At 36.5% G+C, this 27,185-nt stretch overlaps 1 protein-coding gene across 2 annotated transcripts in view; it reads left to right on the top strand.

Moving 5' to 3' along the window:
• Positions 1-221: 221 nt before the first annotated feature.
• The window catches only part of LOC149574841 (diacylglycerol kinase 4-like), a 313,933-nt gene continuing 286,969 nt past the window's right edge, over positions 222-27,185 (top strand). For both annotated transcript variants that reach the window (XR_016360102.1, XM_089814678.1), the window contains exon 1: positions 222-770. Coding sequence is in view for 1 of the 2 variants with exons in the window: in XM_089814678.1 (XP_089670804.1) it covers positions 438-770 (333 nt within the window). In the remaining variant the exon portion in view is untranslated. The remainder of the gene's footprint in view (positions 771-27,185) is intronic.

Raw genomic sequence — 27,185 nt, 5'->3', positions numbered from 1 at the left:
ATAGATGTGCTGGGTACCTATATCAACTCACATGGGATTTAAGAACTTTAAAGAAACCAACAGTCGGCTGCCGCGCACGTCATCCACGAGGCTTCTCGTATGAGTGCTTCAATATTTCTTTCGTAATCAACGACGGAAGCAATTCCGTACTTTTAGCAACCATATGACCAGCCGCCTCCGCTGCTAGTAACTATAAAATTTAAAGTTCAACGACAACGAATAAAGACGCTGGGAGTTAGAGAAGATGCAGAAATTAATTCCTTGTTGAGAAGTAGGTGAAAGCATTCGCAGTCTCCATTCCTTCCCTACCATACACGTTTCTCTTTCCATGGCCAAATCATGTACAACCTGTTCACCAGAAATAAGTCTACCATATTCTCGACCTCGCATACTTCGCGGCTGTTACAGGAAAAAATCGAGTTTGGACTGTAAAAGCCATGGCCGAATTGCAGGCAGAAAAATCTGAGACTAAAGCAGAGCAAAATGTCAGTGGAGAGACTAAATCTCTAGATGTTCAAGGATCTTGCTTCTTCGGATGGAATATAAACACCGAAGAATTGCGCAGGTGCACTGTGATCCCTGAGTATTTGCGACGTGCCATGGCGGAAGCAGTTCGCGGAAAGGGATTTGTGTATGAGGAAGGGCGTCATAAAGGAAGTGGAGAGAGCCCGCCGGAGGCTCCGGTTGTTGTTTTTATTAACTCTAAGAGTGGCGGCAGACAGGGACCCCAGCTCAAGACCACTCTTCAGGAATTGCTTAGCGAAGAACAGGTAAACAAAATGTGAAATTTTATTTAGTTTGAAATTTGAAATTCTTTTGTTTTTTCGCATGCAACTTTGTGTATATTTTTTAAATTCAGCATTTTTCTTTGAAATCACGATATTTAGGTGTCTTGCATGCATTTCTGCTCTAAAAGGTTAAAAATTCCGTTTAGTAATTTTTTAATGCAACAAGTGCCAACCGAATTTTTGAGATCTCTAAGCTGGAATTGTGAGGCGATGTTATGTATGTGGTGTAGCCCGCATTTTCAGTGAAATAAAGACTGAATATATTTAATAAGGCTAGTAAGGGAGGCGGAAAATGCAAAACTGTGTTAAATAGTCGGTCTTCTTGCATTTCAGAGCATTTCAGATGTACGATAATCTCATTGTTTTCCGAACTCGCTACTACACAGTTACACAATTATACACGTAAAGTGGTTTATAACAAGGATAGGGAAAATAGTTCGAAAGGTAAATAATCATAAGGACCAATCTTATATATTATAATACACCTCGATTCATGCCTCTAGCGGTTTCGAATTTAAGAACTTTAAAAGTCAATTTGATTTTTAATTTATATAAATATTTTGATTTTGGAAACTCGTATGTATGCACTTGCTGAATCCTGGCTTTTGCATTTTGACTTTGATGTTTAGATATTTTAAATATATTTATGCTCAAAAACTTGCTCAATGCTGAAGCGACTTTTTATATAGAAGTCTGAAGAAGCAACAAGCATAAAATTGAAGTCCTTAGCGTGAAATTATGAGCTCCAAGACTCGAGAATGTTCATTTAAATATAAAGCTTTCTCAACATATTTTTAAATTAAGAATATTGTTATATAATTAAACTTGAAAGTATAAAATATTTAGTAAATATACTATTATCTCAGAATGATAATATTATAAAATAATGAATGATTCATGAGATCTGTTAACCGAAGTTAATCTTTTTTGTGGTTACAGTCCCTTGCAGGTTCTGCAAAATTTGCCCCAAAAGTGACAAAAGGGAAGACAGTTTAGGCAATTATGCCCTTTATGCTGTAAATTCGGCTCACATTGAATGCCAAAACTCAGATGATAGAACTGCATAAAGAAAAACTAAAGACAGATAATAGAAATATAGGATTCAAGCTCCAAATTTCGTAAGATTTACATCTTGAAATTATGAACTTAGTTTCTGTTCATTCATATCACAGGTTAACACAATAAAATTGATCTATAATTTGATGAAAAGACCTAACTAACTAAATGTAAAGAAAGAAAACTATTCAAATTTAGAACTAAATAAAACTCGTACATTATTGCATCTTCTTGTTCCATTCCTGATCCTACCGTGATTCAATATTTCAATGAATATAACACTTCTTCTCTACTGAATATAGGAGATTTATTCCCTTCTTATATCTGAACACCAGGCAACTAAGCAACTACCTAAGAATAACTCTTCAAAATGCAGCCACTCCCTGAGGAAGATAGCTATCTAGATACCATAGAAGCATAAATCATCTGGGGAATAAATCAGCAAACCAGAGGAGTGTGATTTTTTTGGAAAAATCAGATTTACAAAAAAATGTGAAAATTTGAAGAAAAATAGTCAAGAAGCACTTTAAAAAATTTTAATAAATAAAGGAGATCTCTATAGCATACATGATAAAGAACTTATATAATGATTGAAAGCTATGATTTGAAGTAGCGCCAAAATATGACGCATGGATTTTCTTATTTTTCAAAATCATAATGATATTTTCTTTGCTCAAAAATGTCAATAATAGAAAATCTTCATATTCATATGAGTACAATTCATTTGTGATATTGTTATCAGGATTCATCTGTATAGTTTTTGAGTCATTCTCCTTGAACCAAGTTACATGAGTAGTGGTTTACAAGATTACATCTCTCATGAGAATGAGTGGAACACTCAACCTCATTGCATTCGAGTGACTTTCCCTCTAGCAATACCTTGACTTTTCCTCTTCAACTTATCTTCTGCCTTCAGAGCAACTGATAAGCATCCTCAATTGAAGAAATATTCAGCATACCAACCTCATCTTGAATATTGAATCTCAAACCATTAATGTACCGAGCTACTTTTGCCTTTGACAATTCTCTATGCCCAGACTGAATAGTCAACTTGTAGAACTCCTTGATATAATGCTACACAGTTATATCTTTCTGCTTCAAATTCTGCAACCTCTTAAACAACTCAAGTTCATAATCAGCAGGAATAAACTTAGCCTTCAATTTAGTTACCATCAATCTCCATATAGTGATCTTCATTTCACCTTCTTCTTCTCTGTCTCTTTGCAGTTCTTTCCACCAAAGAGCAGCATGTCCTTTTAGCTTAGTTTGTGCCAACCTCACTCTGAGCGGATCCTCAATATCCTCAAGCTCAAAGTAGTCTTCCAATTCACCAATCCAATCAATTAGGTCTTCGAGAGTCAAAGTACCTGAGAAATTAGAAACCTCTATCTTATGCTTCAGCTTCAACTGAGATCCAGGTCTAGCAAACTGACCAGCCCTAATTCCAATAGGTGTCTCCACACTATCATTTCTTGTCCTCACCACTAGATCTAGTAACTTCAAAGTCTTCAGCAACTTCCTCATAACCATCATCAGTTGCCACATGCCTAGGTACACCACATAAAACACTCACAATTTCAGCAATAATGTCACTCTTCATCAGTGCAATCTGAGATCTGAATTCTTCTCTAATCTTCTTTGTAATCCTTTCTTCCATAGCATCACTATGATCATCAATTGCCCTAGGGTCCAATCTTCTGGGAGGCATCTTCCAAAAGTTTTACAAACCCAAAGCAACCAATCCACCAATCTAGAAGATCAATCAACTCTACTGGATCAACCTTCTCTTCCAGCCTTCACCCTATTCCTGGTGCAAATTGCCTCAACTTCGGCAATCTGTCGACACACTCGGGAACAACCTTCGCTCTAATACCACCTGACGCAGTGCAAGGCAGGAGAATCTCCAAAGGAGATGTCCAAACCCCCAACAAATGACCACAGATTGGAAACACAACAACAAGCAACAATAATGCAAGATTTGATACCAAATCACAACTCTTTATTCATAAAACAACTGATTACATGCAATATGCCTACCTGTAAGGCCTTCTGAGTTAGGGCCAAATACATCAATAATTACAATAATAGTTCTACAAGATCCCACATGACCCGATTTACAATTCCAATCCTAGCTAGTCCAAATCCACAACTGGATAAGAACGCCAAGAAGAAATCCACACTTGTACCCTCAAGTGCACCAAGCAATCCTCTGGTTCTCAAGCTGCAACTACTAGCTCTTTAAAGTTTGCATCTACCTTTCATCATCTTCTCCAAGCTGGATGATCATTAATCCCCCCCTAAAGACTCCAGAAAACCCTTTACTTATACCCAACTAAGCCATCATTACAAATTAAATTAATCCTTCACATTGAATATATGTTGAGCCACAAGTCGGCTACGACACAAATTAAATACCCATACATAAATTAAATGCCAAAAGTTGGCTCACAGACAACTCGGCACCAATAGGAACCAAGACCAAGACAAGTGCCAGAGAAAACCAAGCCGAGCATCAACCAAACCATAAGTAATGCTGAGCTCCTAAAGCATGCCAGGCTCCCAGTGTTTGCCGAGCTCCCAGGCTTGAAGTATGCCCAATAACGAACGAGCATGACACCATTGGTGGCTGAGTCCACATCTTCAAGCAAAATCCCTCAAACATGCAGAATTGCAAGACAACCAAGGATGCTCTTGCATCACACAAGGGGAAGTGTATCTTACATCCCAATTTGTGACTCAATTTAAAAATTTTCATATAGCCGTTGAGGTTTCATGTGAAGTTAGTTGAAAGGTAAAATTAGTTATGATCATGTGAAATGGTAAGATGGGTAATTGCTATAATTTCATATGAAGATGACATGTTAGTTAATCGTTATAATGCTATTAGATTGTTATCTAAAAATCTTGGAAAATTGGTTATTCATCATAGAAATAAATTGGTGGTTAGCCGTTATGATTGTTTATGAATAATAACTTGTTATGGTAATTTTGATTATATTGAGGAATATGATATAGTCGTGAAGAATTTCCTTGCAAGAGCATGTCGAAGGAGGGGAAGCATTGCCAAAAAGGAATGGGGTGGGGGGGAACCACCATCATTGGGCAAATAGGTACGAGTCGTGAACCCCTATGGCCAAGGGAAAAATGGCTAGATAAGCAAGAGCGTACATTGGACGACCATGAGCTAACTAGTCTATATATATATATATATATCACTTGATAATAAAAGAAATCACTAAGTGTAAATTGAAATATGAACAAGTTGTTACCTTTATCATTTGAGTTATTTGTTTGGAGCCTCTTAGTGTATCAGGCATGTCCTAACATATCAACACCATGATACCTAAATATCTATCCATGTACATAGATGTATATGTGTATATACGTAAACCAATTATATATATATATATATATATATATATATATATTTATGGACGTACACGCATATCTAATATTTGGCGCATACGTAAGAAATATATGGTTGGGGTCTATGCATGTACACGTATATACATACGTACATACATAGGTATTTTAGATGCTATGATGATATATATTAAGGCAATATTACTGTTTCTTTCACCTTGGCTATGGTTCAAGTGTGGCCACCTTTTATATTTCTATATTATTTTCCACTGGGCCTTATAAGTTTGAGATGGCTAGTTTAAATATTTGTGCCGGTGACCTTTTTATTTTCTTTATAGAATGTTGCCAAGTAATAGTCGATGGCTATTTGTTTTCTTTTATAACTCCTTCACCGCTCCTTTGTTGTTTTTCTTTATTGGAGCTTGAGGCAATTTATGGATACGATGAGACTTTTACCATTGGTATTAATACCTTGGCAAGCTCTATATACGGGGGTTCTTATTTATTGATGAGATGGTTCAATAGAAATGTTTTTCCAATCGCCTGTGGCTCTGCAATTAAATCCATGACTTAGTCGCATATTATATTCACCTTGCCTAGTGTATCCCCATTGTACACTACATTCACAATTGCATATATCAGAAGCATAGTTCCATTTTGTAATCCATTTCCATATTGAATGCACAGTCGTGCATCATTATGGAGATCTTCCATTATTTCAACTCCTTTCAGAGACTCAATAGCATTCCTATTACATGTCACGATACCACAATTGCAGTATTAGTCATACCATTGTCAGCAGTATAAGAAGCTTATTTTCGTGTTGAAGTTGTGTTGTTAGACCATGACAACTGATCTTAACCATCATTCTCAGGTCATGAAATCATTACTCAAGTTTCTTTTCATATATATATATATATGCTGCCTTTTCGATTTTTTAAAGATGATTCCTACTATAGGAATGAATGAATGGCGTGATAATGTACTTCCACGACATGGATAATATATATATGCTGCCTTTTCGATTTTTTTAAAGATGATTCCCACTACAGGAATGAATGAGTGCTGTGATAATGTACTTCCACGACATGGATAAGCATACTGGTCGTAACCAAAGGCTCAAGAGTATATTGTTTCTAAAACATAAGAATTGTTCCCATCTTATTATAGTCTCTTTTATTCATGCATATCGGGTGCTAGTATAAACTTGTACAATTATGCATAGGCTGACTCCATTGAAATTGTTAAGAAAACACTTGTAAAATGCATAATCACGTATGTTACACTTAGAGATGGTTCCATTATATTTCATGAGACATATGTCTGATTTGTACAGTGGTTGTATTATCCATATACAAATTGAAATAAGAATCAGATGGGAGTAAATAAAATCTGATTGATAAATACATATATACTTGAAAATCTTCTAGGATGCACCCAAGGCCAAAAAGGTCAAGCATAAATGGGTGAAGAGGAGAGTATCCCTGCAAGAGTCATTGAATGTCAGTAAATGAGAGTAGTGAATAATCAAAACTGCATACACCGAGTCAGCTCATGGAGGTCCAATGTTTAGATCTTGTTGTCTAGTCAAGTGGTGGGTTGATACTCTAAATATTGGGATGCTCAATGATTGGACACGGTGTTCGCTGTCTATTTTTGGGTAGGGAGGGCCTTTCTCAGATGAGACTATGTGGGGATTATTAAGGGTCCACGGTTGGGAGGTTAAGCCCCTGACAATGCTTCTCCTCTCCATCAGATGTCAAGGCTTGCACAAGATAGAGATGTGATCTGCAATCAATATCCTTTGGTAACGACTAATTACTTTTATGATATTTGAAATCTCAAATTGAAGAAATGTTAGATGATTAATATTGTTTAATCAGTTTTTCCTTACAATGATTAGAAATCAGTTTCCTTTTGAATGTATTAGGAAATCCGTTGATTTTACAAATTGATCATGAAATGTATTTGCATGCTTGAGATAGGCTTACCAGACGGTTGGTATATTTTCCTTTCATTTATCTGAATAATGAATATGCATGTATCTCTATCAATATGAGATTACCATAAATAGCAACAGGGAAGAAAAGGGATAATACAATGGTATTCGATGCCGTAAATGGTATTGGTCATTATGATGCAGTGGTATTTGATTCCCTCAATGGTATTTGACATTACGATACCATTACGATACCATGGTTTAACTATTTGTGACCTAAGTGGTATATATGGACTAACCTGGGTTTTGCAAATGTTGCCCTAGGCAGATTACGGTTTTGGAATTTAGGGTATGTAGAACTTAAATTCTTTATTTAAATTTATTTGATGATGTCTTCAAAAGCTAGTTAAGATATTCATTTAAACTGTTAATCTCTTTCACATGAACATAACTATTATAACTGCTTTCTCATGAATGTGAAGTAGTAACTATATTTCTATGATATGCTAGTTGTTGGCTTGAAAAAAAAGGATGTTACACTTGGAATCATAAATTAATCAATCAATTTATCATTCAATCATCAATTGTTAAAGTGCCACCCTATCAAGGCCACATTCATTCATTCAATCATTGGAAGAAAAGAGATAAGAATAGATTATAGCAATAACATTCAAACTTGCTGTGTAGGTAGGAGTATTGTATGACACATATATTGCATAATAAGTTCATTGCTAACTGTTCTCTATACATCTCAAGAATATGACATTAGTATGTGACTATATATATGTAAACACACACACAGACTTATATACGTTTGCATATCTATGGTCTAATATGCATTTCATTGCTAACTCCTGACTGTTTTAATACAAAAATTGTGTGTGAAATATCATGTATGTTTTTGGTTTTCTGCAATTAGCCATGGTAGGGAAAATGAGGTAGTCGCAAGAGGCAAACTGATGATGAGGGAATCTTTTAAGCATGCCACCCCATGCTATGTGACTAAGGAGTCACAAGAGGCAAAATGATGATGAGGTCACCTTCTAAGAATGCCACCCTATGCTATATGACTAAGGAGTCCCATGGGGCCAAAGGGGGAGCCTTTGGGCTTAGGAAGGAGGGATTTTCTAGGCACCCTGTTGTGAATGATCCTTACAACCTCTATCATGGTAAAGTGATTCATATGGATGCTCAGTTGGTGGAGGTGAGGTAGAAGTGACAAGGATGAAAAGAATGGTGATATGACATTGTGCTAGGTGCACCATTTCATTTGTATGGCAAGGCCCACATGAGACCAAGAGGGATGGTATTATTACAAATTTGTTCAGCACTTCCCTCGAGATTTGTGACAAGAGCTTAACCACCTCCTGTGTACTATAAGTTGAGTGGTTGTATCAGGCATTGACAGATCGGTCTTTTGGTGCAATGACAACCCCACTCTAACAAGTGGTATTAGAGCTTGGTCACAGGTTCGACTCCTCAAACCCTTGAGTAACGCTGAGGGGGAGATTGTTAGAAATTTGTTCAGTACTCCCCTCGGGATTCGTGACAAGGGCTTAACCACCTTTTGTGTACTATAAGTTGAGTGGTTGTATTGGGCATTGACAGATCGGTCTTTTGGTGCACTAGCAACCCCACTCTTTAGAGTAAGGGCTTTTTGGGAACCTCATCAAACCACTCTACCTTATTGCTTCTATGGTTGCGACATCTTAAAACTTGGTTCAAGAAATCTATTAATTTGATATATGTTTATTGTTAACTCAAGCATGTCTAATTATGAATAATGACATTATAACGTTTCCTAACTTGTTTACAGGATCTCAATTAAAATAGAAAGGTACATTGGCTTAATTTTTTGTCAGTCACTATGACCACATGTAATGTCCCCATTTTTAGCAGGTTCCTGCACTTGGCTTGGTCAGTTCACCATTGCGACCCTCGTGTGCTAACAGTGGGATTTGAGGGTCTCAGTTGTGGGGTTATAGGCTTTTTAGTAGCCTATGGTGTGTATTGGCTTCATTTGAGGGACTTACCATTTATGGTAAGTCAATCTGTTGGTTCTGATGAACTCAATTGAGTTAGAAGAGTTGAGTGATGCTCTCAGTTTTTATTTTGGGCTTTTGGTTTGGGCTCCAAGATTATTGGAGGGAGCATCTATTTATAGTAAGTCATCCCATCAGATTCATTCATTGTCTTTTATCTTCAGGATCACTTTGGTGTTGTTAGATTTCAATTCTGATGCCTCTTTAGTTGTTTTCGCAAGACGGGTGAATTATTATTATTATTCATCTAAATATGCCGAGGTTGCTGATTTTTTTAGTGTTGTTGGTTGGTCACCTCAATATCATCGCTTGTTGGAATCGGGACGAAAAATTTTAAATCGCGAGAATAAGAAACAGTGGCCTTGCATGTCAAAATATTATGTTATGGTGGAAAAGGTCATTTTTGGAGCCAAAAGCAATTAATAAATTATATTAATGACACTTTATTATATTTTAATGTTGTGTAAGTGGAGTTGTTTTAGGAAACTGGTGCCATTTGGAGATTATTAATATGAGGACATTTGATGAGAAAAACATCCGATCATTTTGATTATCTTATTTTGCTTTGTCATCTTTGTGACGTTTCCCGAAGTTCTAATTTTATGTGCCCTTGCTGAAATACAAGGGTTTGAGACTAAGTTTGTGCATCAATCCACTGCTGAGGTAAAGTGGTATTTATTTAATTTTCAATCTAAATTGAATAGACTTCTCATACTGTGTCTATTGTGCTTGAGAAGCGATTGGCTTGTTGAAGAATTTAGTTTTAATTCATTTTCAATTATCTCTATTGCTGGGTGAGGTTTAGTCTACAAATTGGAGTTTGGTAATTCTGGATATCCTAGTTTGTTCAATTTGCATTAGAATTAGTGTGTTGGATTTATAGCTTGAATGCCAAGGGTTCTTGTATTTGGTGTGATTTCTATATCAGTTTTGGGCAGTATTTGTAAGGGTAGATTGTGAATGCTAGATTGAAATTGGACCAAGTGACTTTCAGTTTGACTTTGCAATTACATTCTACGACAAAGACCAGGTTCTTAATTGATAAAATTCAGTTTATATTACATAGCTTGAAAGTATAACAGGCTAGCTTCAAATTCTGGTTTATAGCAATTAACCAACAATTAAATTTGCTTTTCATTATATTGCTGTATGGTTTGTCAATGAATGAATTCAGAGGCTAGTGTTAATCATTTTAGAATTGTTTATTGGTGTTTGGTATTTATTTATGCAAAACTTATGAGGCCAAAATTAAATAAATTTGTGATCGCTTTGTTGTACATCCTGATATTGTGTTTGAAAATTTAAGACATCATATATTCAGTGGTAATTGAGTTGTTTGACAAGTGTTTGACAAAATGTTAAACCATTGAAATGTGAAAGAAATTGATGCTTGATTTAGCTATAATCAAGTAGGGTTATTACAGTGGTATCAGAGCAGTTCCCTGCCATCCTGTGGGGTAGGAATTAAAAATAAATAAATTTAGATCTACTGTTGTTTTGGGAGTGACCAGCACTCTAGCTTTTTCCAGCTATGGATAGATACAAGAGGCCTAGTAGTTCCTGGGGCTGACAAAGTAGTGAGGAAGATAATAGAAAACTAAATTCCTTGAGAGAGAGTATAGAGAAACTAAAGCTTCATCAAAAAGGATGGCAGAGAGCTTGTCAAATCCAGAGACAATTGATAGGGTAGCGAGGTATATGGTTTCTGCCTTTAGAAGGTCGGCGGAAAGGAGGCTTGAGTTTTCCCTGATAGGTGTCCATGATGTATATGGACCTATATTTGGTACGATACCTGCTAGTTCTATCTGTGGTGTTGATGATGGAATTATTTCACAGGGATAGGTGGTTGTATTAGTGGCAGCAACACTGAGCTTTAGTAGGTTGAGGCTCCTAGAGTAGTCGCTACGGTTGGTTTGGAGGCAGTTGATGCTATAGTTGTCACCGACTGTTCAGACTATCCTGAGGAGGGAGTTGTTATTGGAGACTTATGTGTCATCTATCATAGTGTTGCTGCAGTGTAGGAGGCAATTGCTTCCTTAGGTGGGATTGAGGCTTGTATGGAGTCACCTAGCTGTGATATTGTTGATCTAGGTGTTACAACGAAGTCAATAGATGTTGGTTCTCCTCTAGTATTATTGATTTACTGCTTGACGTTGAATCATGTGTGCAAAATCAAGTGTCAGTATTTGAGGATTTATTGGGAGATGTGGATGCAGATAGTATGGACACATCTTCTGAGCTATTTGATGGTGCTATGAGTTGCATTGAGTATGATATCCCTTGCCAGGTATCAGCTGATGACTCTGAGGAGGTTTTGGATGGGTCCCACTATCAATGATTACATGATTTTACTATTGAAGTGGAAATTGAGGCATGCGAGGATATTGATACTACAAGGGCTTCCATTTCTTCAGATAAGGTGTTGGTTTACGTATTGAGTAGTTGTATCTTGGATATAGAGGTGTGTGAGGACAATAGCACACATGTGGTGAGTGATCTTGTGGTGGGCAATTTTGATTCAATTTTCTATCACAGTGCAGTTAGTGAGACAAGGAGCTTGCATAGAAGTCAGGGTTATAGAGGCATCATGTGACTTGTCAACTGAAGGTGAGTGATAGTGACATTTCTTCAACTCTTGAGCATTATGATGCTATCCGTTAGATGCTAGCTACATCTGGTTGGGGTGCTCCTATGTCAAAGGAGCATGGTGATAGTAGTTTTTCCCTAGCAGAGGTTCATGCGTTTCGAGAAGCTGTTAGGATCTTGAAGCATAGTTACTCTTAGTATTCTTCGACAATGATGAATGAAGAGTATCACCTGTTATGAGACATTGTTAGAGAAAGAGGAGGTAGTTGAGCTCACTTAGGAGCTCGGGGTGACTGTGGAACTATGGACTCTCTTTAGTATACTTAGTTGGCTCTTCAGGAGTCATATCACCGTTGGATGAGGTTACCGTAGAGTTAGAGTAGGTACATTCGACACTAGCCCCAAACCCTGTTCAGTTACATATTGTGGTTGGTGGTGAGTTTGCTTCTACTTTAGGAATGATGGACGTGATAATGTGGCTAACACATTCGTCCAGCATATGGGTGCAATAGGTACAGAGGAGGTGAGAGCATTAGTGGAGGTAAGCTCTCATGGTTATTTGCTTCCTTTTGTCGAAAGCGGATCTATTTCTTCATTTCATACGGCTGGTACCATTGGATAGTTGGCGGTGCCACATTTTTAGAGGGATCAGCTACGGGTTGCAGGGGAGTGGGTTGGCGCTTCCACATATAATCTCTATTGCATAGAGTCTTTCGTGGAGTATCTTTTGGAGAGTTCAGATATGCGGGAGGGTTCATACACAGTGTCCGAGGGTACTCTCATCCGAGGCTCTCATGCTATTTAGAGGTTGGTGGGAAAGATTGTAGAGACTCTGTCTACTGTGCTTCCCCACAAGGATTTCCAGGTTGGGTTTGCTGAGAGGATTACCTAGGATCCTGCCCGACCAATAGTTCAAAGTCAGAGAATGGAGTCATCTTCTGATTCCTAGTTTGATGATGATGAGCCCTTGACAGAGATTGAGAGTTTTTATTGGCATTACATTGTGAGGAGTGAGCATCACTTTTCTTTTGACCCATAGGTAGAGGACTTGGTTTCATGTCAGTGTGGGTTGGCTCCAGTTTCATACCATCCATTATGGGATGGGTTAGCACCATCTTTTGCAGATAGGATTGACAACTGCAAGTTAGACCCCTTGCAGTATCTGCACACCCAAGACAATTTGGCAGAGGTTGGAGTTGGTGGTAGTGATTTAGGTACCTATGGTTGTTACCATCTCCACAGTGCAGTTGGGTGTGAGCATTAGTTTGATGGGGGCTCAAGTGTGGACAAAGTTGGTATTTCAATTGGGTTGAGTTCCAATGTGTTGTTGCCTTTATCAGCGCTTAGGGCCTGTTATCAGATGATTCTGATGTTGATGCCCGTTATTTGGGTCTTGGTGCTACAGGAGTTGCTTGTACACAACATGGATAGTACATAGTTCTACCCTTGGGATCTGAGTGGATTGTGATGTTCATTGGTTCCGGGATTGCTTGGGGACAAGCAATCTTAGGGAGGGAGGACTGTAATGTCCCCATTTTTAGTAGGTTCCTGCACTTGGCTTGGTTAGTTCACCATTGCGATGCTTGTGAGCTAATAGTGGGATTTGAGGGTCTTAGTTGTGGGGTTATAGGCTTTTCAGTAGCCTATGGTGTGTTTTGGTTCCATTTGAGGGACTTACTATTTATAGTAAGTCAATCTGTTGGTTCCGATGAGCTTAGTTGAGTTAGAAGAGTTGAGTGATGTTCTTAGTTTTTATTTTGGGCTCCAAAAATCTTGGACAGAGTGTCTATTTATAGTAAGTCACCCCGTTAGCTTCATTCATCGTCCTTCATTTTCATGATCACTTTGGTGTTGTCAGATTTCAATTCTGATGCCTCTTTAGTTGTTTTCACAAGATGAGTGAATTATTATTATTATTTATCTAAATACGCCGAGGTTGCTATTTTTGTTAGTGTTGTTGGTTGGTCACCTCAATATCATAGCTTCTTGGAATCGAGACGAAATTTTTTAAATCATGGGAACAAGAAATAATGGCCTTGCATGTCAAAATATTAAGTTATGGTGGAAAAAGTCATTTTTGGAGCCAAAAGCAATTAATAAATTATATTATTGACACTTTATTATATTTTAATGTTGTGTAAGTGGAGTCTTTTGGGAAACTGGTGCCATTTGGAGATAATTAATATGAGGGCATTCGATGAGAAAACATCCAATCATTTTGATTATGTTATTTTGCCTTGTCGTCTTTGTGATGTTTCCTAAAGTTCTGATTTTATGTGCCCTTGCTGAAGTATAAGGGTTTGAGACTAAGTTTGTGCATCAATCCACTGCTGAGGTAAAGTGGTATTGATTTAATTTTCAATCTATATTGAAGAGACTTCTCATACTGTGGCTGAGAAGCAACTGGCTTGTTGAAGAATTTAGTTTTAATTCGTTTTCAATTATTTCTATTGCTGGGTGAGTGTTTAGTCTACAAATTGGAGTTTGGTAATTCTGGATATCTCAGTTTGTTTGATTTGCATCAGAATTAGTGTGTTGGATTTATAGCTTGAATGCCAAGAGTTCTTGTATTCGGCATGATTTTCTATATCAGTTTTGGGCAGCGTTTGTAAGGGTATATTGTGAATGCCGGATTGAAATTGGACCAGGCGGCTTTCAATTTGACTTTGCAATTACATTCTACATCAAAGACCAGGTTCTTAATTTGTAAAATTCAATTTATATTCCATAGTTTGAAAGTATAACAGGCGGGCTTCAAATTTTGATTTATAGCAATCTGTAATGTTCCTATCATAAAATAAATAATTAATTAAACCTTTGTTTATGTGTCGATTGATTTAGAATATGTTGGACCCATTTTTTTATTTAATTGTTTCCATAGGTGTGGCCTTCGACTATCTTTGTATACCCTTGGAAAGTTCCTTCGACGGTATTTAAGTATGGGTTATAGGTAGCAGTTGGTATTCGATTTGGATTATTTCTTTGTACTATGAATTCTTGTTGGAGTTTTGGATTGTTCGCCATTTTGGAAGTGAAAGATCTTCCCTACTTGGCTTTCCGGTTTCAGTGAGACTCAACCCTCACCCTATTCTGTTCAAGCATCTCGGCTAGGATCTGGCAAATCAAAGCATCATTATTGCTTACAAGTAACATTATTTCTAGAATCTATTTGTGTTTGGACTACATATATATCTATCATTATTCTGTGTACTGGCAAGATTGCATTCAGATTATTTCTGGCATAGATAGTGGATACTTGTTTCCACCCCTTGGCTACCTAGCAATCACCATACGACCTCTTATCCATTCCCGTACGACAACCCCACAATCATCGTACGACCTCCTATCCATTCTTGTACGACCATCCCACAAACATCGTACTCACTCATTAGCAACCATCATCCATACCCATTTCTCTGTCACTGTATAGACTTGCAGTAGCAACCCTACGGTTGGAGCCAATGTCCGTACGGTATGTGTAGGCCGTACGATGAAGCAAGGATATCACCTTGTGTGAGGGGGGGATGTCATACGGTGAGTATGGTGACCATATGGAATGGTCTTGGAGTATGTACAGACTGTAAGGTGATGATGTACGATGTTTTGGGGTTGGCCGTACAATGGCAGGCAGAGGGTGAATGAGATGGCCCCACACTAGCGAATACAGAGTATTAATATGCAATGTCGATGTGTGGCGTGATTGTATGCCTTCTTGATAATGAATTAGAGTGAAAACCAACAAACCAACTACACGGATGTATTGCCAATGAACACTGCAATTTATATAAACATATGTCAATAGTTCTAGAAGCAATGATACTCGAAAATAATAATGATGCTCCGGTTTGCCAAACCCGAGCAAGAAATACAGAGACAGAATTGGGTGAGGGTTGAATCTCACCAGAACTGGAGAAACCCAAGTAGGGAAGATCTTTCAATTCCAAAATGACGAACAATATTGAACTCCAATAGAAACTCGCAGTACAAAGAAAAAATCCAAATCGCATACCAACTACTACCTACATGTCGTGTTTAAATACCTTTCGAAGGAACTTTCTGAGGGCTTATAAAGATAACTGACGACCACACCTACGGAAACAATTAAATAAAAATGGGTGTGAATATACTAAATCAATCAGCCCATACACAAAGGTTTAATTAATTATTTATTTTATGATGGGAACATTATAAACAATAAGCTTTATGCAGGGAAAATGCATGAGAAATTAGCAACATAACATCTGCTTATGGCTAAAAATCTGGTGTTCAGACTAACCATGTGGCCGAATTCATGGCTGCCCTCCAAGCTACTAAGCTTGCTAAAGAGGGAGGTGTTTCCAAAATATGGCTATAGGGAGATTCACTCAACATTGTTAAGTGTCTTAAAGGCCTCTCTACTCCCTCTTGGACCACAGATAACATTATTAAGGAAAATATCAGCCTCCTTAATACCTTTGATATTTTTTTTTATTAGTCACACCTATTAGGAAGCCAATTGGGCCATAGATGCAATGACCCATGAGGCTGTGATGTGTCAGTATTTGAGAAGATGGGACGGAAATTCACTTGATACCGTCATTTCAAGGATTAATCATGATGTGATGCTAGGTGAAGAAGGCGTCATTATTAAAGAAAGTGATGGATGCTAAGGATTTGTATTTGATTATGAGGAGTGTGAGGACTGGCGGTGTTACTTATAATTACTTCGCAGTTAAACCATACGCTTTTTGGCTACCACTTTCGCTATTCTCTTCACTCTAAGAAAGCTGTGTGTTGGCCTTGCGAGGAATTTGGAAGAGAATGGGGGGTCAGAGGAGACGAAGGGAGCCAATAAACTGTGCAAAATGGAGGAAGAGGGCGCGGATATGGGAAGTACTGGATAACGGGGACATTTTGACTTTTATAGACAAACTTCATGGAGGTAATTCCCAGGTTACCCAACTATTTTTTGTAAATTTGGAATGAAGGCTGTTTGATCATGAATTGCAAGGAGTTTTCCATCACAGAGGGGTATATTTCCAAGATTACTGGCATCCCTATAGCGGGGAAGAAGTTTTATAGGGACAGGAAGATCTTTGACTCTGCTGTTGACATCTTTCCAAAAGATGCCTAAGGAGAGGAAGAAACTTGTCAAGAAAAAAGTTATCACATACTTTCAGCCCAATTGCTTAGAGAAATTCTGGAGGTTCATTCTAAGGGCTATTGTTTCCTATGTCACCTTGGATGGGAGATTTTCCAGGGTTAATTTGTACCATTTTGTCTTTTTTAATCATTTTAGACACAATGTGAAAATCTCTATTCTTTTCTATCTTTACTCCTCTTTGAACAATAACATCAATGGAGTGAGAGACCATAGTATTACCAACCCCCTACTTCATGACGGTCTTATGCTCCTAATTTATGAGGATATCAAAGCTAATTCTTTGGGGAAGTTCATTGAGACTAAGATTGCTGAAGGTGAAGGGGATGAGTCTGAAGAAGAATAGGATTCTTCAGAGATGGAGGACAGTGAGGGTATTCTTTCTGAGGAGGATTCAGAGCCCATCAAGAGCAAAAGGAAAAGTGCCAAGGTGTAATAACCCCAATAGGCTATAACTCCTTCAAACACCAAAAATCTTTATACTTCAGTTGTTTGACATTTCGTCAAACACTTTGCAAGCAAGCTCTAGTACCACTGTAATGGTCCTGCTTAATTCCGACCTTAAAATGCTGATTGAAGGCTCGAAGAATTTTGTCAAACACTTTGCATACAAGGGGCCATATGACTGATATAACTTTTCAGATTGCTGCAATGACTCTTGTTTCGATTTGCATCAAAGAGAATGCTTACAAAAAGACTTCAGATTGTCTAAACAATGACCTAACATGAATGTGCAACTAATTTTGGCAATATTCGATACAAATATGTGACTTAAACTACTTGCAATATGCAGCTACAACAACTAGTAATTATGACAAATACTTTGAATGCAACCTAAGATGGCATTAATGCACTTACAACCAAGTGTCATTAATATAAACACTTAGTATGCAAAATTATAACATTATTTATGCCAAAAAGAGAACTTATAGCCAATTGCTATTTTGTCAAAAAATTGGAATGCAAACTAATAAGCTGATCATCAACTCTAGGTTTGCAATATAGATAGTCTAAAAATTACAATGCTCTTTCAATTGAAAAATCCTAGCCTTCCTTTGATGCCAAATGGCAAACAAAGACAAGTACAATATGAAAATAGTGAAGTGCTGAAGCTATATTTTGTACTCAGCTGAAAAGCTACATTTCTCAGAAAATATGCCAAATGAGAAGTGAAGAACCTGATTGTAGATGGCTGTAATAATTTTCTACAATGCTGCCCCTTCTGCTTTGCTTTTTTCCGATTTGCCTTTTCCACTTGCTTTTTCCGGATTTGCTTTTTTCGTTTTTGCTTTTTCGAACTGCTTTTTCGGATTGCTTTTTTCGGACTGCTTTTTCCGCCTACTTTTTCGGGTCTGCTTTTTCCGGACTGCTTTTTTGGCTTACTTTTTTCGGTTCTTCTTTAAAATGGCTTCCTTTAATTTCGGCCCTGCTAAAAAATACTTCCTGAAATGCTGAAATGTTGAAAATGGCCTTAGGCCCAATGATGCCCTAGCTGAAGTGACTGAAGTATCACCTCCAAATGTGCAACCCTTCAAAAGATATTTCACTTCCTCAGTTATGCAAATCCAAGGGAGTTTTCGTTCCCAAAGATCAACTGACTATCTGAAACCACTTGGCTCCACAATAGACTATGTGACTGAATCACAATTTGATGTCAAGAGAGAAATAAACAACTGGATGATTAGAATGAAGCCCGGGGTGCCTATTTATTCTTTTTCTCCACTTTCTCCAGAAGCTTCTAGAACATTATTTTATTTTATCTATTAAGTGACTTTAAAAATATTTTATAATTCTAGTCACTTTATTAAATTATTTGATAACTTTATAAATAATTAACTTAATACCACTTATTTATTTAATTAAAATAATTAATTAGTCATCCTCATAAAATATTCATTATTTTGGACAACTTAATTAATTAAATTAATTAAATCAAATTGCCTCCAAAATGGGGACATGACACAAGGTGAAAGCTCATACAACCCAACTGCAAAAAGGAGTTTCCAAAGCTTCACTAGGTAAACATAGCTCAAGGAACCTTGGTGAGTCAGAGGACAAGTTCAATGATGATGAGGACATAGACATGAATATTGAGGAGGTGGTGGCTGTAGGGAAGAAGGACTCTTTTAAAAAACAAAGGAAAAGTGACAAATCCAAGCAGCCCTCGAAGAAAAGGAGGGTGTCTTCCTCTGAGGATGCGGATAAGGAAGGAGAGGAAATGGACACAGATTTGGAGGCTAAAATTGTTGACCAGAGGAAGGGCCCTCAACATAAGGATAAGAGGCCTTGTCAGGAGGAGGAAGCTAGAAATGTGGGGGGTAGGGAGAAAAGCCCAAGCAAAGAGATGGGTCAGGAGGATCAACAGGAGAATGATAACCCTATTAATCCCATGGATGACTCGATGAAAGACCAGACAAACACTTTCACAGTCTCTTCTAAAGGGAGGGTTACCACTTGGAAAAAATATGAATATGGAGAGTATTCGATTAGGGATAGCCAGAGAAAAAATTAATTTGCAAATTCATGAAGACATATAGGGAAAAATTGATCTTTAGAAGCTCATTGACCCAACAATGATCATTATGAGTGATTTTAGTAAAGAAGATAACATCAATGTCCTCAATAATACAAAAAGCAGTATGATTGACAATTCCAGATCCATAAAATGGATGTACCATAAGATTAATGGGCTGAATGAAAGAATTTGCCAAATGCAAGGTAATAATAAGAAGGCTATAAGGGATGGGGAAAATGCTGACTCCAACCAATTTGTGGATTTGGCTGCCTTCTACGGGTTGGAAGCAAAGGTGCTGGACCTTACAACAAAGTGGAATGCATTCTGTCTGCTCTGAGGGACATAGCTAATCAAAGCTATTAGATTCTAAAGGCATCCAACGGGAACCTCAAGGCTCTTATAAGTAGGCTGGAGGGTCCTGGAGTGGAAAAGGCGTTGGTTATTGTAGAGGAAGGTGGTGCTGGTGTAGAGAACATTGAAGGACCTGGCAAAAGGACCGAAGCCAACAAGAAGAAAGCCTTGGAGGGCAACAATGAAACTGCTGAGATCAAAGAGGCTGTTGGGAAAATGGACTTGTTGGAAAAGGAGCCTACCAACCTCCTCCTAAAAATGGGTTAATGTTTTCTTTTTGTTGTTTTAATTAGTGTTTTGTCTCTCTGGCTGTCCCTTTGTTAATGGCCTTTTTTGTTGGACTTTTTGTTCACTATCCTTTTGTTCGTTCGGGCTTTTAACACTTATCTTTCTTACTTATGTACAGGGTTTTAGGGGCCCTTCAAAACTTGTTTTACATATCAACAACATCTACTTATAACAACTTTTTTTTTGTCATAAGCACATGTGCGAGCAACCACCATCATGAGTTTTAAGTCAGAGGGCAGCGATATAACAAGTGCGGATGAAGAGCATGCAAGCGTGAAGGTGGACTTTTTGGATGCAAAAGCATGTTGCAAAATTAGCTTTCTTATAAGAGTGTTTTCCAAGAACACGTTTTTTAATCCCGATTGCATGAACAAGTAAGATGAAGTACTTGCACATGCAACTTGAAGAATCTAGACAAAAAATAGGAGAACATCATATACATTATGTAACTATGAAATTGAAATGAAAAGACTTGTATAGAGGCACTAAGAACTATATATAACAAAGCCCTATGAAAATGGCAATGAATCTTACCTTTTTTTCCTCAAGAAGCAAGGGAAGAAGTCTTATAATCTCTTACGCAAAATTTGAAAATCATTCCAAAGAGATTATTAGCTTTAGAATGATTGCATGAATACTTTGAATCTTGACTCAATCTTCACAAAATGAATGCATTTCTTGAGTCAAAATTCGAAGCTTGGCAAGGGTGGGAAGTTGGAGATTTAAAATGCATCATTCTAGCAACCGTTTTGACCAAGCAATATGCAATATGCAATGTATATTAAAAATGGCATCCAAAGCATTAGATGCAACTTGAAAAGGATTGTATACAACCTGAAATTGCTAAGCAATGCTTTAAATCTTACCTTGAGGCAAAGAGTTGAAGATTTGATGAAGAAAATTGATCAAACACAAGGCATTTTTGGGTGTAAATATGCCCTAAATGGGCTGTAAAATGAACAAAATCCTCTTTAATCTGCATGTTTGGATAGCCAAGAATGATCCTTGGGAGATTTAATGCAAAAATGACCCTATAGAGTGCAAAAATCATTGAGTTTTGACCACGAATCTTGTGATTCTTTGCAAGTTAAAAAAAACATGCTTTCTTCTCAAATATTGTCATTCTTGTTTGCTTAATAAAAAATGCCTTTAAGAATGAGTAAAGACGCACTTTTCAAGCACCAAACCACACGCTTTCTTGCAAAAAATTGCCAGTCAATGAAAAATGCATGTGTATGAAGTAAAGATGTGGTTTTAGAAGTGAAAAGGATGTGCTTTACAACCTAAAATTGGTACCTTTGCTTTCAATGGTTATAAAATGAGTATGGTCGCACTTTTCGGTGCTCAAAACATGTGCTTTTGGGTCTAAATTTGGCACCCATATGAAAATTTTAAATGTTTTCAAGGGGAGTAATGATGTGCTTTTTGAATTCAGAAGCATATGCCCTTGGGTCTAAATTCACCACTTATATGCATGTACATGCACACATAAGTAGTGACATGCTTTTTAAAGAGAAAAGCATGTGTTTTGAACTTTCAAAAGCCCACCATATACATTAACATATCAAAAAGCCTCTATTAAAGAAGTAATGAAGTGTTTTTGGGAAGGAAAAACACATGTTTTAAAAAATGCATGTGCTTTTGGGTTCAAATTCCCCACCTATATGCATTTTAATCCTAACCCAAGTCAATAAACATATCAATGAGCTTCTAAAGTGCAATAACATGTGCTTTTGGGTTCAATTTCCCCACTTAAAAACTTTTAAGTGATAAAATAAAATGTTATTTCCTATAAGTCTACCAATATGCATTGAAGACTTATATTTATTGTTAGTCTGTTTTTAATAGGTGTTTTGTATGTTGATATGTGCTATGAGTGATAAAAACCCCACCTTTATGCATTTTAAATGTCTCAAGCAATTAAATTTTAATAAATAACTATAGTTCTCTTTTGAGTAACATGGAAATAGACTTAAAAAGACGATTTTTCATAAAACATTAAAATCTATGGTCAAATCAACTTAGAATGAGCTGAAATTTTAAAATGGATGTCGAAATCTGCTTTAAATATTAAATATAATTTTATTCTTTGCAATTACCAACGAAAAGCTCACTTTCAAAGGTTTTTTTATCATGACATGTCGCCTTGAGAAACCCCACCTTTTTTGTCCTAATTGAGCTAAACAACTCTGTTTGAGGGTAAGTTAGCTCGAAACGAGATTTCAAGGGCTATTATCATAAGGCAAAAATAATATTCAAACTATTTACAACAAAAAGAAAACACTCCATAGACATGAAAGTTAAACAAAACGTAGATTACAATTCAAGGATAATGAATTGCCTTAACGACGCTTTACAAATACATTAAAACAAAGAGGGTATACCTACGAATTCATGAGAAAATTGCACTTGCCACAAATTGAGGACAACAAGGTGCCCTGAAAAACCTACTTGATGTTGTATAGAAACTTTAATCTAGGGCAAAATTTGGGTTTTCCTAATTTGAGGATATTACAAGGAATCCCAAAATCCGGTAGAGCAATAGAAGTACACATGAATGCTCAAAGACCATTCATCAACAAAATCACTAGAATAAAAGGCATCAGCTATAGCAGTAAAAAATTAAGTCACCACCATAAATGAGTTCCAAATCAAGGTATTAATAAGATGCCACACCAACCCATACAACAAATGTTAAGATTATAGCTACAGTTAGATTGATTTAATCTTAAGATACAATGTTGATATAATATATCACATATATATAATATTATAATTATACTATATATATATATATATATATATATATATATATATATATATATATATATATATAATACATATGTTATATTGTGATTTATATTGTTAATATATATTAGTTAATAATGATTAATCGTAGAGACATGTCTCCTACTCTTATATTTTTAAGAGATTGGGATCTGCATTTGAAATACACCAATAACAATGACAGTGCTATTTACATTTGTAGAAAACGATCCATGATTTTCAACATGGTATCGGAGCACTAGGCTGCAAATGGAAATGAACTTAAGGAAAGATTATTCATGACAAAGTAGACCAAAAATAATTATCTGGTATGATATCCTGGATGATAAGACAATAAGAAATTATATATACGAGTGAGAAATTGTCGTTCATGTAGAATGTAACTCAGAATGCACAGAATATATCTAATATTAAATGGAACAGTACCTATAATAAGGAAATGATACATATTCCATGGGAGAATTAGAGTACAGGGGAATCAAACAAAGCTCGAATGAAGCCAAGACAAAGACAACGAATGAGGGGGAATCCTATCGCTGGATACCATAGAAAAAAGGAGATAAGAGAAGAGGATGTGAAGGGAGAGCCTATCAGAATGACTATCTATGGATTTAGCAACAACTATTGAAGGATCATGGCAGAGCAATCACCTATATACGTTGTTAGCAAAGTACATGGATACACAACAAAGAATCACCACAGGGAAATTATTGTTATAGGCATGCTAGAAAGAGAACGACAGAAAGGGGATTCTGTAGAGACTACATACCATACAAAGAGATCACAGTCCATAGAAATAGCAACACAATCCATATAGAGAGATCACAACTTGCATGTGATAGAATAGGTTGTACGTACACCAGATAAGGAGAAGATCAAGAGCGGGAGTGTTCCATAGACAGAGAAATTAAAGAACAATATTCAGTATCTTAGTATAATAAAAAAGCTATATCAAGTATAGAGGTATGTGTTCCATAGACAGAGAAATTAAAGAACAATATTCAGTATCTTAGTATAATAAAAAAGCTATATCAAGTATAGAGGTATTATTCAAGGAATTCTAGGTGCACTCGAACATACAGACCATGGTCAATATAATAGTACATATCTACCTAGTTAGCGGGAAGCTATATCTACTCAATCAATGCAATAGACATAGACACAGAGAGGAATAAATAAGCATCAATGCACAAACTCTTATAGATGATTTGTACCACGTTGCTGATTAGTATGGGGCCAAACCTTGTGTTCGATAACACTGAAGGTTTGAGTCCTGGAATTGGATGTTGGAAAACAACAATAATTAAATTCTACATCTTCTTGCTCACACCATCTTTGTTGGAAATTTTTATCATTGGAAAAACTATACATATAGTCAGTGAACAAGAGGGATATATAGTGGCGATAGGCAAGAACACACAAAATAAATTAAGGAATAAAGAAATGGGAAACCTACAATAAAATCCCAATCATCATCAAATCAGCAGGACATCTAAAGATTGCACAAATAAATAAATATATAAACCATATACGAGTTCAGCATGAAATCAAACAAGGGAGAAGTCCATAGAATAGTGAAACTGATCCACAAAAAAAACCATTAATCATTCATAACATATTTTTGTTTATCGCGACTACTGAATAATTAGAAAAGAGACAGGCATGGGAAACTATTGTTTAATTAATAAATAAATGCCACATTGGCATTTGACCTTCAAACACCGCATCAAACTCCTTGAGGAGGAAAGCAAGGAAGCAATGTGTCTTCCAGAAACATGATGGCTCCTCTACCCCATCCAATTGATGACAAGCACAATGGTGACATGTATTTAAGCAGATAAGAAAGATGAGGAAAGGCATTGAAGAAATATAAGTGGTGGATCAATAAAAAGAGTTTGAATTACATACAAGAAAACAAAAATGGCCAGTCATGTTCAGTCTGCATGATATCCTTGGCAGATAATTAGGGGAAGATTGAGGAATCGTAGTAAGACTCCCACATGCCATATATTTATATCTTTATAAATAAACAACTTCAGATTATAGTGATTTGTCTAATGCACAAGATCACTAGTAATTAGATGAATGTGGAGTAACACAACACACACTACAAATTACCAATTTGACCTAGGAAATTTAAAGAGCAATAATATAGTGTCTTTGCAATATTGACAAGCAGAGTGTCCCTCGCATCCGACGAGCGTAGCAAGGTAGAGAAACATTTAGAAGAATTATTCTTTTAGGAAGTACATCACTATTAGATTCTCAACAATACAGGAAAGGAATATAAATTCCTCACAACCAGACCAAGTCCATAGAAAGGAAAATAACTAGGGTAGTAACTTTTGGATTTGCCTCTAAATGTGATAAACATGTCGGATGGTAATGTCATTTGTAGAGAGGAAGATGACAATGATACTCTTCGTGACAATGATACTCTTCGACAATTTCAAACTCTGATTATTTCATAAGATTGATATATACACACATAGCGGTTGCTAGATTTGATTTTCTATTTGAGTTAACATAATCTAGTTCGGTGCATAAAACAAATATAAAAATTTAAATTATTGAAAGTACCGGCAAGTTTAGACTGACAATAGTTAACAAATCCTTGTCCTCAATCAAATGCGACAATTTGTGGTTGTACAGTTGAAGTGCGTTGCAACCAAAGTTTGGTTGGACCAATTTACAAACATATATATATATATATATATATTCCATCTACTCTTCAAATCCTTATTACATGAACCTATTGTTCTTACCTCAATGTGTTGAAGATATGGATATACAAACAACCTTTTTCTAGAGAAGAGTGGGGTTTAACCTTGCCAAATTTAGATACATTATTACAATCATGATTGCTTGAAATTTTGAGTTTGTAGTGTCTGATGGTAGACTGGAACTTTGTGTTGATAGAGAATCCAAAGTTCAAGTTACACTTGGGTATTGTGGAATGGAGAATATTGCATTTATAATTTCTTGTAGAAGAGAGGAGTGAACCTCGAAAGATCTTTAATACAACAATTTAATATTGCTGATAATTTTGAATGCAGAATGGTTGCAACAGGGAATGCTACAATTTCACGATATGCTTAGGAAGGTCGAGTAAGAATGGCCTAGGATTTATTTTTGAAGATGCTGGAGAGAAATGCGGTATCTAGAAATGCACTAAGCCTTGACAAATCATGTTGGGAGTTTGATATCCATAATTAAAGGTGCAATTACCTATCTTTGGGGTTAACTTGATTCAAATTGAAATCAAGCTTGTTGATGGTCTCTTCAGATATAGAGGTTGATGACTAACATAGTTAGAAGTTTATATCATTCATGCACGATTGTCTCTCATTGGACTAAAAAAAAAACAAAAAAAAAAAACTAAACCAAAAAAACTATGTAAGTGGGAATTTTACATTGAGGGGGGGTGAATAATTAGCTTAACCAATGTTTCATTCCCCATTGGAGGCATTTTTCTTGTTTGATGTATATGGACCTTCATTGTAGCAACTTGTATCAAGAACGTTAATGTATAGATAAGTATTCATTATCTTTGATTATTATATTTACTTGCTTATTATTTGTAATTCTACACATACTATAAGAGTTAATTGCCTTGATCTTTTCCTTTGTGTCTGAGGATGCTCTTGCACGAAAAGAAGGTTGGTACTTTACCAAATATAGTGCAGACCCAATCTTATGGCAACAACTCTAAAGGAGTTATTCATTAGTCAGACTCAAGAAGTGAATATCTTTGATGTTTGAGATTATGAGATTCTTCTGCATTAACAGGGAGTATGGCACTTCTTCTAAAGCAATGCAGGAGCTTAGAAGATTGATACTCAGAGAAAGTCTAGAAATATGCGTGTGTGACTACATGATTTTGATGGGGCTACTCCTATGTATATCATGAGGAAGTAATGAATTATCACCAGAAAATTAGATATCAGATTTAGACAAGAATCCTTGGGGAAGAGAGCCTCTAAAGGGGTAACTACTAGACATGACTTCCCAGGATCATTGTTCAGAGGGAGAATTTTTCGAGGTGCAATCCTTTGTGAACGATATCTTCTCTATGAGGAGAAGTTCTAAGTGAAACTCCTTGTAATGCATCCCTCTTCGTGAGAGAAAATTAAGGTGAAAGCCTTTGTACCACCCTCTGACTGGGTTTGTAATGACCCCTACCAATAGGCCACTAAAAACCTCTGATGCTGAACTGAGAAATTTTGTCAAACACCTCACATACAAGGGTCGTATGACTGATATAGCATTTTAGTTTTCTTTGATGACTCTTTTCATCAATTAGCATCAATGAGAATGCTTGCAAGAAGAC

Source organism: Cupressus sempervirens, chromosome 2, assembly GCF_028749045.1.
Source record: "Cupressus sempervirens isolate cs-2001-9-10 chromosome 2, ASM2874904v1, whole genome shotgun sequence".
Lineage (NCBI taxonomy): Eukaryota > Viridiplantae > Streptophyta > Pinopsida > Cupressales > Cupressaceae > Cupressus > Cupressus sempervirens.
Note: the sequence above shows the minus strand (reverse complement) of the source record. Positions and strands in the feature narration are given on the sequence as shown.